This window comes from Poromitra crassiceps (genome assembly GCF_964638095.1).
Source record: "Poromitra crassiceps genome assembly, chromosome: 16".
NCBI classification, from domain to species: domain Eukaryota; kingdom Metazoa; phylum Chordata; class Actinopteri; order Beryciformes; family Melamphaidae; genus Poromitra; species Poromitra crassiceps.
Genome location: NC_139645.1, coordinates 33,450,586 through 33,465,070, shown reverse-complemented (window position 1 = coordinate 33,465,070; position 14,485 = coordinate 33,450,586). Strand labels below are relative to the sequence as shown.

Genomic DNA, 14,485 nt, shown 5'->3' with positions numbered 1-14,485 from the left:
GTAGCCAAAAAATAGGTAGATTACCTCGTCGCTCTGCATCCTGAGAAACAGCAGGGTTTGGAAAAAATGAAAAATAAACTTGGAGCGTCTTTCATTCATTCACTGGTCAAAGGAGAGAATGGAGGCGTGAGTACTGTTGTGATGTTGTCGGGAGCCGGGCAGGAGGAGGGAGGAGGAGGGAGGAGGAGGAGAAGCCAGGAGTTTTACGACAGTAAACAGTACCACTTTTGTTCAGAGAGGGGGCGCCAAAAACAACCCAATGAAACAGTGAAAAGTTGCTCGTAGCTGCTTTAACCATTCATTTTTGGCATCAGTAAGACGTCAGACATCTAAACAATAGTTTTGAACAGTAATTTCCTCCATAACAGCAGGAAACCCCCCTCTCCTTCAAACTCCTCCCTCCGTGTGTGTTCTCCTCCTGCCTCCCTGGCTCTGCAGCGGGCGTGTCACAAGCGAGTTGCTGCTGCTGCTGCTGCCTGTCTGCTGGCGGCCGCTCTTTGGGCGAGTCTGGATGGGCTCGCTCGTTTCTTGGGGTTTCGGTTGAGAGCTTTGATGAAGCTTTTGCGATTCTGGTCTTATTTATGCTGCGTGTTTCAAAGTGTGTTCCACCCATAATCTATTATGCAAATTTGCAATCCCCCACCGCCAGCTCCCTGCGCGAAAGCGAAAGCGTTTTCGCCAATCCATTTTCATGAGAATGGCTTCCTCACGCGGCTGTTTTTGCTTGGCTTTCTCTCGTCTGGAGAGCACTGTCGCCACTTAGTGGGTCGGTAAAATAGATTATACACATTCAATACCTCCCATATTTTAATATGAGATGTAAAAGGGGTTGATCGACGTCCCACCGTCAAAAAAAAAAAAAAAAATTTTAAGACGAGATATCTCATCAACGGCAGTCAACCGGTTTTTTTTTTAAGACGAGATATCTCGTCAACGGCAGTGAACGTGTTAAGAGTAAAGTGTTTTTTTCCTCCAGACTTTCGCAAACTTTTTTGAGTTTTTTTTTTTTTTAGGTTTTTTGGTTAATCGATGGGAACGTCCTTTCTGCAGATGTGTGTTTTTTGTCTGACACAAATGACACATTTGATGCGTTTGTCCAAATGTGACGAGTGTGTGTGTGTGTGTGTGTGTGTGTGTGTTCCCCTCACTGGACTTGGCGGACGCCGCCTTGCTCTCTGTCTCGGTCTTGGGCCGTCTCTCTCTCTCCGGAGATGAGCCGGGCGAGAGAGCCACAGACAAGAAGTCCATGGCCGATAGCAGAGCCTCCGTGTGGAGGAGCAGGTCGAGAGAGGTGAAGGTCACCTGTAGAGAGAGAGAGAGAAAGTTAGAGAGAGAGAGGGACGGTTAGAGAGAGAGGGAGCGAGAGAAAAGGAGGGAGAGGGGGGAGAGAGAGCCAATAGCAGGCGGAGCTGCAGCTCTGGGAAACCCCTGGTCAGATCCTAAACAGGATCTGTTCAGAGAGCTGTGGTAACGAACTCACTACTCACATTGATCATCTGCTCTGTGTTCTTGTATACAGTGGAGAAGTTTGGTCCAGACCGGTCCGCCTGAGGAAACACAACAGACAGACAGACAGACAGACAGACAGACAGACAGACAGACAGACAGAGAGTTTAGGTTTAGACTATTTAACACACATTATGATAAAACAGCCGCAAAACATCACAGAAGAAGAAGAAAGATTTATTACATTACTGATGACATCACAATTGCTCGAGTGACATCACTGATGGCAACACTGATGATATCACAATTGCTCAAGTGACATCACTGATGACATCATGGGTGACCCAAACCCCTAAACCTCTAGTCTAAGCAATAACCCAGGACAGCGGTGTGATGTTCCCACCTTGAAGTATTGCACTTTGAGCAGCTCGGCTCCAGACTCCACAGAAGAGCTGATGAGACAGAGAGGCTCGCCGGCCGAGTCTGAAGAACACAGAGAGGAAGAGGAGAAGAGGAGTCACACGTTTGATCCCGACATCCTGAGTGGGCTTGGACCACAGACATTTTATATATTGATATCTGATATAATATCTGAGCACTAATATCTGATGACTAATCTGACAGATTAACAACATGGTGATCACTAATATCTGAACACTAATTAATATCCGATGTCTAATCTGACAGATTATGATGAGTAGGATTAATTAGCAGTAATGTGTCCAGTACAATCCAATGGGAGCCAAAAGAAGGACAATCTGCCAGAATCTGACCTGCACTCATGCTGTATTAACGCTTTTGAGCAGCGTTCTAAATCTAAGATAAAATGTGTAACTTTTGCATAGCGATGAACATCCGTTACATTCAAGCCCTCGCAAAACAAGTCCCCACAATGCTGATTAAGCCCATCAGCACCAGATAGGACCGAAGTTTTCAATGTGTTGTCGTCCGGGGACATTCCCACGCTGCGCACCGGAGACTTCCGCCTGGCCAAGATAGCTAATTTCCCGTTAGCTTTCTGATAACTTAAATTGGGATAAATAATTCAGTCGTGCGGCTCTTCTAGACCTTCTAAATGTTATCAGACCGAATGGATCAAATTCTGAAGTGAAACGAGTCATTTCACCGGGACTGTGTGACGTTGAAAACTATTTATCCACTCTTTTCCAGCCCTGACACAGTAGGCTATGGCTAGGCTATGACAAATGCTGCATTCAGGTGCTGCTCGAGCAAAGGAAATGATCAGGAACTTATTTTCCCAACACCACATGAGCGCATGTTCCTTCAATGCCAGGAGCGCCAGAAGGGGGAGACAAAGGTTCTCCACTACAAAAGTTACATATTCTAGTTTTAAGTTTCCCCTTCATTGTGATGCTGACTTGCTAGCATTTAGACCCCCTGTTGGCGACAGGCGGTATAACCGGTGTGGCCTGTGTTGAGGAGGGAAACAACACTGGTGTCGAAATGGCACCACGGTGAAAACTCCATCGTCAACTAAACAGCTGGTTAAGAGACACTTGGAATCACTGCAGCAGCTAGTTTGGAGAGAGAGAGAGAGAGAGAGAGAGCCAGACAGAGAGAAAGGGAGGGAGAGAGGGAGACAGAGAGAGAGAGAGAGAGAGAGAGAGAGAGAGAGAGAGACAGCCAGACAGAGAGGGAGGGATGGAGAGAGGGAGAGAGAGAGAGAGAGAGAGAGAGAGAGAGACAGCCAGACAGAGAGGGAGGGAGAGAGAGAGAGAGAGAGAGAGAGAGAGGGAGAGAGACAGCCAGACAGAGAGGGAGGGAGGGAGAGATAGAGAGAGAGAGAGAGAGGGAGAGAGACAGCCAGACAGAGAGACAGAGAGCGGTGAGCTGACCGGTGAACTCCTGGCAGGTCATGCTGATCTTGCTGATGTAGGCGGAGCCACACATGTCGTACTTCTTGACTTTGGTGTCGATGCCCAGCTGCTCTAGCTGGAACAGCAGGAAGGGAAGCTCCACCCCCTGCCTGGGCTTCTTCAGCTTCAGCACCACCTGGGACACGAAGCAGACGAGTCACAGTGTTTCACAGACAAGTCATGGCTAAACAAGTCATTGCTAAACAAGTCATGGCTAAACAAGTCATTGCTAAACAAGTCATTGCTAAACAAGTCCTGGCTAAAGTTAAGTTAAGTTATCCTTTATTTATCCCCTTGGGGAAATTCATCCTCTGCATTTGACCCATCCTCTACTAGGAACCTTCCTAGAACTAGGAGCAGTGGGCAGGCTGCAGTGCAGCGCCCGGGGACCAACTCCAGTTATTTTGCCAGTACCTTGGTCAGGGGCACTGACAGGAGTATTAACCCTAACATACATGTCTTTCTTGATGGTGGGAGGAAACCGGAGCACCCGGAGAAAACCCACACGGACACCGGGAGAACATGCAAACTCCACACAGAAAGGACCTGGGACGGACCGGGGTTCGAACCCGGGACCTTCTTGCTGTGAGGCAACAGTGTTAACCACTGAGCCACCGTGCCGTCCAAACAAGTCATTGCTAAACAAGTCATGACTAAACTTGACTTGTGTATTGTGAGCTCTCCTTTTTATGAATGTGTATGTTGAGACGATATATTGTCTTATATTACTGATGAAACTGAACGCTTTGGGGTTCAGTGAGTCAGTAGTCAAATGGGTAGGTTCTTATCTTAAAGAGTACACATGGTGGATGTTAATGGATTACTATCCAGTCCTGAGATACTAGAGTGTGGCGTTCTCCAGGGGAGTGTCCTAGGGCCTCTTTCTTTCCTGCTGTAGGTAAATGATTTGAAACCAGCGTATTCATCTGATCTCTTTCTTCATGCAGATGCCTCTGCCTTACTTATGTCGCACAAAGACAAAAGCGTCATTGAAGAAACCTTAAGCTCAGAGCTTACATTGGTTAGTTAGTAGATGGCTAAGTGACAACAAGCTATTTCTCCATCTTGGCAAAACTGAGTGTAATTTATTTGGTTCTAGACATACCAGTAATTGAAAGATGTCTGATGTGGTGAGGACATGGGTTTGAGGGTACTTACAAAGGTTAACCATCGCATCCGTTGATTGGTTGAGTTCATGTTACGCCCAAAACACACCTATGATTAGTGAATGGACATCAACTTGGGCCTTGTGCCTTACTTTGTGTGCAGCTTAAACAGCGATTTGGATTTGGACACGCCCTAAACGCACGGGTGTGATGCCTTTTAGACCATGTGCTATGGATTGTGTTTGGAGAGCGATTAATGGCGCGAGTACGGGGACATGTTGCCATGTTGGTCACACGTCCAGCAGCAGAGTGAGTCCTCTCTCCACCTGGTGTGTTGTTTACCTCTTTGATCTGAAAGTTGAGCAGAACGTTAACGGTGTTCTCGCCTGGCGCTCCGTTGGCGACGGCCGGCGGAGCACCGCCTCCTGCCGGTGACATCACCGCCTCCATCTGCTGCTCACACAGCTCCGCCTTCTCTGAGGACACAGAGGAGAGACAACACGTGAGTTCTCTCTTTCACCGACTTGATGTTTCTGTGAACAATTTCTTTACAGACGTTTTCAGGATAAAACAGAGAAGTGGTCATCATTTCATTTGGCAACAGAGCCAAACCTTTAGACTTTCAGATCATCCCATCAAATACAAATATCAACCCTGATGTTGATCGCCTTTAGATCTGAGATCATAAAAAAGAGACACAGAAAGATGTTCATGTTGTATTTGTGATCTAGATCAGCGATGGGCACTGGCCATCGCAACAATCTGGGTTTCTCATGTGGAGAAATAATTGGTGACTCCTGCCCTAGATGAACGAGTTCCTAATGATAATGGTAAATAATGATGCCCAGAGTTAATGGTGTCGTGACAATGACCAACACCGACCGACTTATTCTGAGTCGTTCAAAATGAAATTTTAAAAAAAAAATGAAAAAAAAAAAAAAAAAAAAAAAAAAATTGGGCCAGGTGACGCGTTTCGCGTCGAAACGCGTCACCTGGCCCATTTTTTTTTTTTTTTTTTTTTTTTTTTTTCATTTTTTTTTTCTCTGGCTGTGAACAAGCAATTTCAAAAATTTCAACGGATTCGAAATTTAAGATTTTTTAAGAATTAATATATATTCATATATATTCACGGTAAAGCCGGCCTTTAAGGCAATTCTGCCTATGTATTCAACTTATTGTACTAAATACTATACATTCCCCCCCCCCCACTTGCTAAGATTTAAGTTTTTGCAGTGTGAAGCCTGTCTGTCTGCAACACTGTGGTAGTGGGGATAGAGGGGGTGGAGCCTGTGTGTACAGAACCAGGCATACCTTGGCGGTTGGGGAGGAGCCTGTATGGACTGAACCATGCGTACCTTGGCAGTGGGTGTGGAGGGGGCGGAGCCTATGCGAGGCAGGGGGATGCTGTCCACCAGCTCGAGCACACCCTGGATCTTCTGGTCGGAGATCTTCACATGTAGCAGAGGAAGCTCTCCTGACACCTTGAACCTGGAGCGGGAAGTCACATGACCACCAACAGCCAATCAACAGGCAGCTGTGTCTGACAGAAACCATTGCGCTGGTTCCCTTGTCAGGAAGTCATGGCATTTCTGTATGAGGATTTGGGTTAATTGCTTGAAATAAGGTTTATGAAAACTGAGACCTTTGTGTTCAGCAAGATAATCTTCACAAATGAGGACCACTTTTATTATTTAAAAAAAATCATCAAAATGGTAATAATAATTTAAAAAAAAAGTAACGCTTCAAAGTATCATAAACTTTTGTTAATCCCACAATGTAAACAGTCACACTGCAGTGAGGCAGCATGTCAGACACATGCGAAGAAGGCGAGATGGAAGAACGTTTATTGTTCAGAAGATAATGTGACTTTGGAAAATGGACCGAATATTGATGACTATGGGGTCATAATCTGAGATTACCTTCACTCCTCCCATTGAGTCCAATAGATTCAGGTCTCCTAAGTGGGCATGGCTGTGGAAAACCATAGACACTGCATGAAATAGGCCACGCCCATCACGGGGGAAATCGCTAACTGATGGGGCCCCTGAGCTCACTTTGCAGCTGAGACTCTATAGCTTATGGGCCCCTGAGCTCACTTTGCAGCTGAGACTCTAGCTTATGGGCCCCTGAGCTCACTTCGCAGCTGAGACTCTAGCTTATGGGCCCCTGAGCTCACTTCGCAGCTGAGACTCTAGCTTATGGGCCCCCTGAGCTCACTTCGCAGCTGAGACTCTAGCTTATGGGCCCCTGAGCTCACTTCGCAGGCGGCCTGCGAAGAGACTCTAGCTCAGGGGTGCCCAAATTCTTTCCCATGAAGGGCCAAAACTCAATCTGGGTGGAGGGCCGAGGGCCAAAAATTAACGTTGTGGAATTACATTAAAATGTATTGTGTTTTATAGAAAATTAACATTCTAAATCTAAAATAACATTTCAATATTATAATCTACTTTTTATCTGTTTGGTAATTGTAATAATTTGCAATTGGTTATATATATTTAAAAAAAAACATCTGCATTTGTGGGGAGCTTAAACATTTAATCAGTAAACACCCAGTTAAAAACAGTTGTATTTTCCACCTTTGTAATCAAGAGAGAAATTTGACTTAATTCACAACTTGAAAAATCCTCAAGGTACTTTGAAAATCAGCTTTATTGTTCATCTTTTGTAAACAATTTGCCATGACAATTTGCAGGGATGCAATCTCAGGAGTGAACACAGTATATCTGCAGCCACATTCAGACACTGTTTCACAAAGTCACCACATGAAAAAGCTATCCACCCTTTGCAATCAGTGCAGATATCTGATAACTTGCCCGAGTTGCATTCTGGATTAAAAAAAATCGGGGCGCAAAAAAAAAAAAAAATTGCGCTGTGAGGGGGGGGCCCGTGAGGGGGGCATGCCCAGGGGCCCGTGATGTCATAATCCGTCTATGCTTTTTATGGTTAATTAAAAGATAACTTTTCAAGATTATGGGTTTTAGTCATTTTCTTTAGTATGCTATATCTGCAAAAGTACCTAGTTTTCACAAGACCACACAAATTTTGCATAATGGCTATACTTGATTGTCTCTTCTCTTGATGCCTTATAATCAAAAGTTTCCGATTAAATAAGGAAATAAGGTTTCCCATTAATTATAAGTATGCTATGAATCAACCATTTGAACCACATATCTGTGCATCTCCTTTGTATTTGTTCTGCTGGTCTATTTTCATTCAAACATTAAACTAGAGGTAGAGGTTCCTCATGTTCTTATGTTCATTATGTTCATATAGTTAGATTACTACTTTAATGTTTATTGTAAAAACGAACTTTATCGTGCTTTTATTTTGAAGACCAAACAAATAAACCGGAAGTGAAATTGTAAGAATTGTCGCTAATTTCACAGACATTAACGTTACGTTCCACTTTTAAAACTTTAAACTTTAAGGCAGTATGGATTACGGGGGTCAATGATTACGGGACACGTAGCACATATTACAGCGATCTGGTAAGCCTTTGCTTGTTCCACAACAGTATTGTCTGCTAGAAGAGCAACTAATGTTAACCTGTAAATTGAACAGAAAGTGTTTGATCTTGTTGCAGGCTACGCGGCTAACTGCTAGTCAGACGCAGTCAGACAGTGAATGGGCGAGTGATGCGGTGCAGGCATCAGCTGATTACTGACCTGATAGCTTTTTATTTCTCCTCACAAAGCGCTCCAGGCAGAGATGCTAACAAACACACTGTCATAGTGAACACTACAGCCAAGCTTCTCTGCTGTGTGAGCCATAGGTGTAAAGTGGTATCGGGCGCATACGGGTGTGTCAGTATTGGGTGAGTACGAGTACAGCAAAATAGGCCAGTATCGGGACAACCCTAAAATCATTATGATAATTATGATTATATGATTATTAATATTTGTTTTACAAAATTCATGGCAGTAGAGCATTAGTAGTTGAGCATCAATCCCCCTTTTCAAACATGTGAAAATTAAATGCTGTCAGTTATTATAGGCATAGTTTGCATTGTTGGCTACCAGGCAGCTAAAGTTAGCATATGAATGTTAGCCATCAATCGTGTTGCTTAGCTACATGTCATGTAGCTGTTATGGCAGTGAGCTGTTTTTACCACCACTATCACAGGTCATACTGTAGTTAGTTAGCAAAACCGTGAATTCCATTTGATGTCTCCAGTTCAAGATGCAGTCCTCTAAAAATAATTAGCATTGTGGATATAGTCTTTTTATGCGAATAACATTTTGGGTGAAGCGAGATTTAGCTAAAAGTAGCAGCAGTGAAGCTAGTGTAGACGTGAGTGACTAAGCTAATAACCATAACAGCACAAAACAGTGGTGATCCACTTCCAGAGAAAATGAAAATGAATACAAAGGGTGCGTTCGTAAATAGTCAGTAGTAGCCTAAAGAGTTCATAGCGCAAAGCGGCACAAACGGGACCGACCCGCTTCAAACTGACTTTAACACCTTTAACTTTAACAATGGCAGTTTACTGAGCGCGGTGAGTTTAGCAACTACAATCCCGTTGGGTTAGGGTTATTTTGTATTTTAGTGTAGAGTGTCAGATTTGATTGACAAGCCAACTGCAAGATGATGTCGGCGTGTGTTCTCTGTGGCGCATGGTGGCCTGGCAGATTTTACAGTAGCCTCATCAGTCAGGAGAGCAACGTTCACCTAATCTCAGTCAAGACACAGAAGCAGCAGCAGCAGTGTAGCTACCACACAAGCATCTCCTGAGGCTGATACAGTGTAGCTACCACACAAACATCTCCTGAGGCTGATACAGTGTAGCTACCACACAAACATCCCCTGAGGCTGATACAGTGTAGCTACCACACAAGCATCCCCTGAGGCTGATACAGTGTAGCTACCACACAAGCATCCCCTGAGGCTGATACAGTGTAGCTACCACACAAGCATCCCCTGAGGCTGATACAGTGTAGCTACCACACAAGCATCTCCTGAGGCTGATACAGTGTAGCTACCACACAAGCATCTCCTGAGGCTGATAGTGTAGCTACCACACAAACATCTCCTGAGGCTGATACAGTATAGCTACCACACAAGCATCCCCTGAGGCTGATACAGTGTAGCTACCACACAAACATCTCCTGAGGCTGATACAGTGTAGCTACCACACAAACATCCCCTGAGGCTGATACAGTGTAGCTACCACACAAGCATCTCCTGAAGCTGATACAGTGTAGCTACCACATAAGCATCTCCTGAAGCTGATACAGTGTAGCTACCACACAAACATCCCCTGAGGCTGATACAGTGTAGCTACCACACAAACATCTCCTGAGGCTGATACAGTGTAGCTACCACACAAACATCTCCTGAGGCTGATACAGTGTAGCTACCACACAAGCATCTCCTGAAGCTGATACAGTGTAGCTACCACACAAACATCTCCTGAGGCTGATAGTGTAGCTACCACACAAGCATCTCCTGAGGCTGATACAGTGTAGCTACCACACAAGCATCTCCTGAGGCTGATACAGTATAGCTACCACACAAGCATCCCCTGAGGCTGATACAGTGTAGCTACCACACAAACATCTCCTGAGGCTGATACAGTGTAGCTACCACACAAACATCCCCTGAGGCTGATACAGTGTAGCTACCACACAAGCATCTCCTGAAGCTGATACAGTGTAGCTACCACACAAGCATCTCCTGAGGCTGATACAGTATAGCTACCACACAAACATCTCCTGAGGCTGATACAGTGTAGCTACCACACAAACATCTCCTGAGGCTGATACAGTGTAGCTACCACACAAACATCTCCTGAGGCTGATACAGTGTATAGCTACCACACAAGCATCTCCTGAGGCTGATACAGTGTAGCTACCACACAAACATCTCCTGAGGCTGATACAGTGTAGCTACCACACAAACATCTCCTGAGGCTGATACGCTAATGACAGCTAAAAACTAGTTCTTCCACCTGGTTAATCTGTTCCCCACTCACTGGTTCACTTGAAGAATAAAGCAGGCAGAGTCCAGTTTAGAACGTTCAAAGATTATATTGTGAATGTTGAGTCAAGACAGGGAGTTTCAGCACACATTGATGGATGTGAAGACTTATCATGGTTGCTGGAAAACAATATATATAAACAATGAAAGCAAAGGACATTTAACTAGTAATGTAGCCTTGATGGCAGAAGTGTTTTTATTTTATTTATTTATTTGCTCATATAAAGAAACAGACAAATTGAATACAGCAAAAACAATGTGTGGGTAGAGACAGGAAACACAAGATGGGTTTATACAGGGTCTCTACCTCAGAAAACCAATATTAATAATAATCTGTACAAAGCAAACAATATGATGAAAACAAGAGAAAGGAAACAAGCAAACTATAGATAAGGCAAAGAAAAGCAACAGTACAAGAGAAAAAATAACAAAAAAGGAATTAATAATGAATAGAGTATCGCAGGGTTGATGTATTCTTCTAGGCTTACCCAGAAATGACCAGCATGCTGGTTCGTAGGGGGAAAGGCAATGGGATTTTTGTATGGGGATTTTGGTTATTACACTTCAAATCCATAAAAGTGGTTTTCGTTTGTGAAGATTATCTTACTGAACACAAACTTTGGTGCGTCATAAACTTTTGTTAACCACAGACCTCATTTCATGTGTTTAACCAAAATCCCCATACAAAAACCCATTGCCTTTTACACGTACGAACCGGAAGTGTGACCTCTGGACTCATTACTGCGTTAACTCCATAAGTCTGATAACGAGGTGTTTAAAATATGTAAATTGGTAATAATTACCGCTATTAACACTTTCAGTGCCACGGCCCTTGGGCAAAAGGTTGCTTGCTGTGCCACATAGGCCGCAATGCATTTTAAAACAGTCATATAATTTCTTTAATAATTACTATGTAAACACTGAACACGCACAAATAACGATGAGACTCTCTTCTATCACCTGCAAAAAAAAGTTTATTGATCCCATTTTCCGTTCTTTAGTTATGAGCCGGAGAAGATAGCTTGATTGAACGAAAAACAGAGCTTTTTTTCTACGAGCTGAGATAATGAGCCTTTTGTGAAATTAAACATTTCAAGCACATCACTGACTCTGAAGCTAATTTTCTGATGTCTGGGTCTGTCTGGGTGAAGTGTATGCTGCTCTGCTGCTCTGCGTGCCCCCCCCCCCCCCCCCCCCCCTCAACTGCACACGCCTCCTGGGTGTGTCTTATGTGTCTGGTGGCTCTCAGTCTCTGTTGAGTTTGCTGCGCACACACAGTGAATGGTGCGCGACATTCAGCTTTTTGGTTCCGCGTGTGTTTGTCACGGGCTGGCATGCTTCCAGTTCGGAATAATAAGTTTGATTATGTGAATGTGCTGTTGCAGCGTACATGGAGGTGCTCAGTTGTGACAGCGGATGCTGCTGCTGGGGGCACAGCTGGCGTTGTGCTCGTTTATGGAGGCACGTCGATGCATACGGACGGATGCGATGCGATTTCCTCATTTTCCCCAGTGACTATTTCTGTGTGTTTGGCTCCTTTTTCTCTGATCAGGAGAGTGCTGTCGCCACCTAATGGGTTTGTAAAATAGGTTATCGACCTCCAATAGCTACAATATTGTTAGAGGTGACGTAAGAAGCTTAGATCGACACCCCCCCCGTCAAAAAAACAATTTGGAGTTATGACGCCATTTGGCGTCGCTGGCACTGTACGGTAAATTTCTAATGACGCCATATGGCGTCGCTGGCACTGAATGTGTTAACATTTGCGCATATTTAAACACAAGAATACACATCTGAAATAAGAGTCAATATTTCACCACACTTTGTGACACAACACCATGAGGCAGTGCACTCCTCTTAGTTCGCTTTCACATATAAGCTGTTTAGTCCGCTTTAACCGCGCCAGAGTTCGTTTCCTCGGATAGTTCGGTTTGTTTGGGCTGGTGTGAAAGCGCAAACGAACTCTGTTGCGGAACAAACAAACGAACTCTGGCGCGCTTGAAAACGTGGGTCTCGGTTCGCTTCCAAGTGAACTCTGGCGCGGTTCGTTTGTTGTGTGAAAGCAACCCGGACTAAACACAAGAGCGCCAGTGCATCTGATGCACTCATGCAGTGCATCATGAGTAGAAGACGGGAGAAGGGAGCAAAACAAACACTGCGGCGTGCACACGTGTACAGTACCTGCGCGCTGCGTCGTGACATACGTCGTCATAACAACATCACATTTATCAACAGCTGGCCCCGGTTTGCCTATCTCCTTCGGTACGTAGGCTACTCTCATCTGTAGAATGAAATGTTCAACAGCTTGCTGCCTCATCTGCTGCTCATATTGGGCACATTCTTGTTAAATAATTATTTGATAGTAGCACCAGAAATCCCAATATCGCAGGTGGTGTTGCTCCATGTCCGTGTTTTGCGGATTCACTTGTGTTGTTCAGTCAGCCCTCACGCAGCCAGGCCAGCCTGCTGGAGAGGAGAGATTTCCCTTCTCTATTCTGTCCAATAGACGAGTGACTGTTTTGACCATGTGATATTGTTCAGAAAGTTTGCTGCGCTTGTGACAAATTGCTGTGTGAAAGAAAACCAAACCAAATGAAAATCACAACAATGTTGCAACTTCACCCGCCCGAATCGCACCGAGTCCACCAGCTTATATGTGAAAGTGACCTTATAGTGATCAGCTTGGGACGGGTCAAATTGATCACTATAAACAGATGATCATTATAACGGATTTCTTCTTTTTCTTTATTTCTCATGCAGATCACCATCTAATTGGCATTTGTATATGAATTACATGAATACAGTACATATAAAGTAAAGGAATGTTGACTTTAAAAATCCATATAGTAAGTTAGGCCTCCAGCTGTTTCAAACACATCTGTCTTGCGTAGACAGAGACGCTGCCATCTCTCCACAGACAGACATGCAGTCATCTCTCCACATACAGACAGACATGCACATGAGTATCGCTGCTGTATCTCACTGGCTCATTTTTGGCAGTTTGTAAGTAAAAAAAATAATACAATTACAGTAACTAAAAAAAAAATCACATTGTTCTCAGTGGGGACAAGGCCCAAAATCATCACTGTAAGCAAATTATTTAAACAGCATGTGTATAGAAATGATTCAGGAGCTTTTTGATCACTATAAGCGGTTGATCACTATAACAGTGATCACTATAAGCAGATTTCACTGTACTAGTATTGGTGAAGTAAGTTCTAGCAGGCATAGAGAGCCGCAGGGATGACGTATTTTTGTAGGCTGAATGCGGAAGTCCCGAACTTCCTGGTTCAACACTGTTTCTGTCTATGGGATTTTTGAATGGGTTTTTGGCGCGATGCTTCAAATAAGGTCTCTGGGCAACGCAAGTTTAATCAAACGCGAACCAAGGTTCAGCGGGATAATCTTCACACATGAGGACCACTTTCATGAGTTTTGAAGCGTAAATGCGAGCCCTAGAAGTAGGGCTGGGCGATTAATCGAATTTTAATCATGATTACGATTTGGGCTGTCCACGATTATGAAAACAAGATAATCGACATACAACGATTTTGCGGCTCTTGTCACTCTCGTTCTGTCTTGTGTTGTAAATCGAGCGCACCCTTTCCTTTGCAGCGGTGTGCTCGGCCCCTCCCCCAAAGCCCAAAACACACACACACACACACCGCTCGAGTTGGGAATGACTGTCATGTGAACAGAGAGCCACTGCACTTCTCCTCCCCGCTTATTTCCGTGGTAGCACAAGAATAAGATGAGAGAAGTCACAGAAAGAGAGCCGCTGGTCGAGAGGAGAGGTAAAACAACGTATGTGGGGTGGAAACACTATGGTTTCGCCGAGTTTAAAGGTCCACACATCAAGAGCGATGCGAATATACAGCACAGAATTGCGATGCGAGTTTTGACCCACCTGTCAATCACAGCCACAGACTTGGAACAAACAGTGCAAGATATGCGCGGTCGTGGCTGCACCCCGCAACACAACCTATCACTTGAAATCCACTCACAAAGTGGTCTATGACCAAGCAATAAACGCTAAACGAACAAAAATACAAAGCCCCATCTAGTTACTGCCACCGCATA

At 44.4% G+C, this 14,485-nt stretch overlaps 2 protein-coding genes across 2 annotated transcripts in view; both read right to left on the bottom strand.

Moving 5' to 3' along the window:
• LOC310791600 (protein NLRC3-like) overlaps positions 1–14,485 on the bottom strand; it is a gene marked incomplete at both ends in the record, with an annotated part of 370,782 nt that overhangs the window by 303,368 nt on the left and 52,929 nt on the right. The gene's annotated exons all lie outside the window — the stretch shown is intronic.
• LOC310791139 (intermembrane lipid transfer protein VPS13C-like) overlaps positions 1–14,485 on the bottom strand; it is a gene marked incomplete at its 5' end in the record, with an annotated part of 102,476 nt that overhangs the window by 77,287 nt on the left and 10,704 nt on the right. Inside the window, 7 exons of the mRNA XM_083652836.1 lie at positions 1,149–1,302; positions 1,488–1,547; positions 1,850–1,929; positions 3,303–3,459; positions 4,772–4,905; positions 5,083–5,105; positions 5,741–5,917. Coding sequence (XP_083508962.1) covers positions 1,149–1,302; positions 1,488–1,547; positions 1,850–1,929; positions 3,303–3,459; positions 4,772–4,905; positions 5,083–5,105; positions 5,741–5,917 — 785 coding nt within the window. The remainder of the gene's footprint in view (positions 1–1,148; positions 1,303–1,487; positions 1,548–1,849; positions 1,930–3,302; positions 3,460–4,771; positions 4,906–5,082; positions 5,106–5,740; positions 5,918–14,485) is intronic.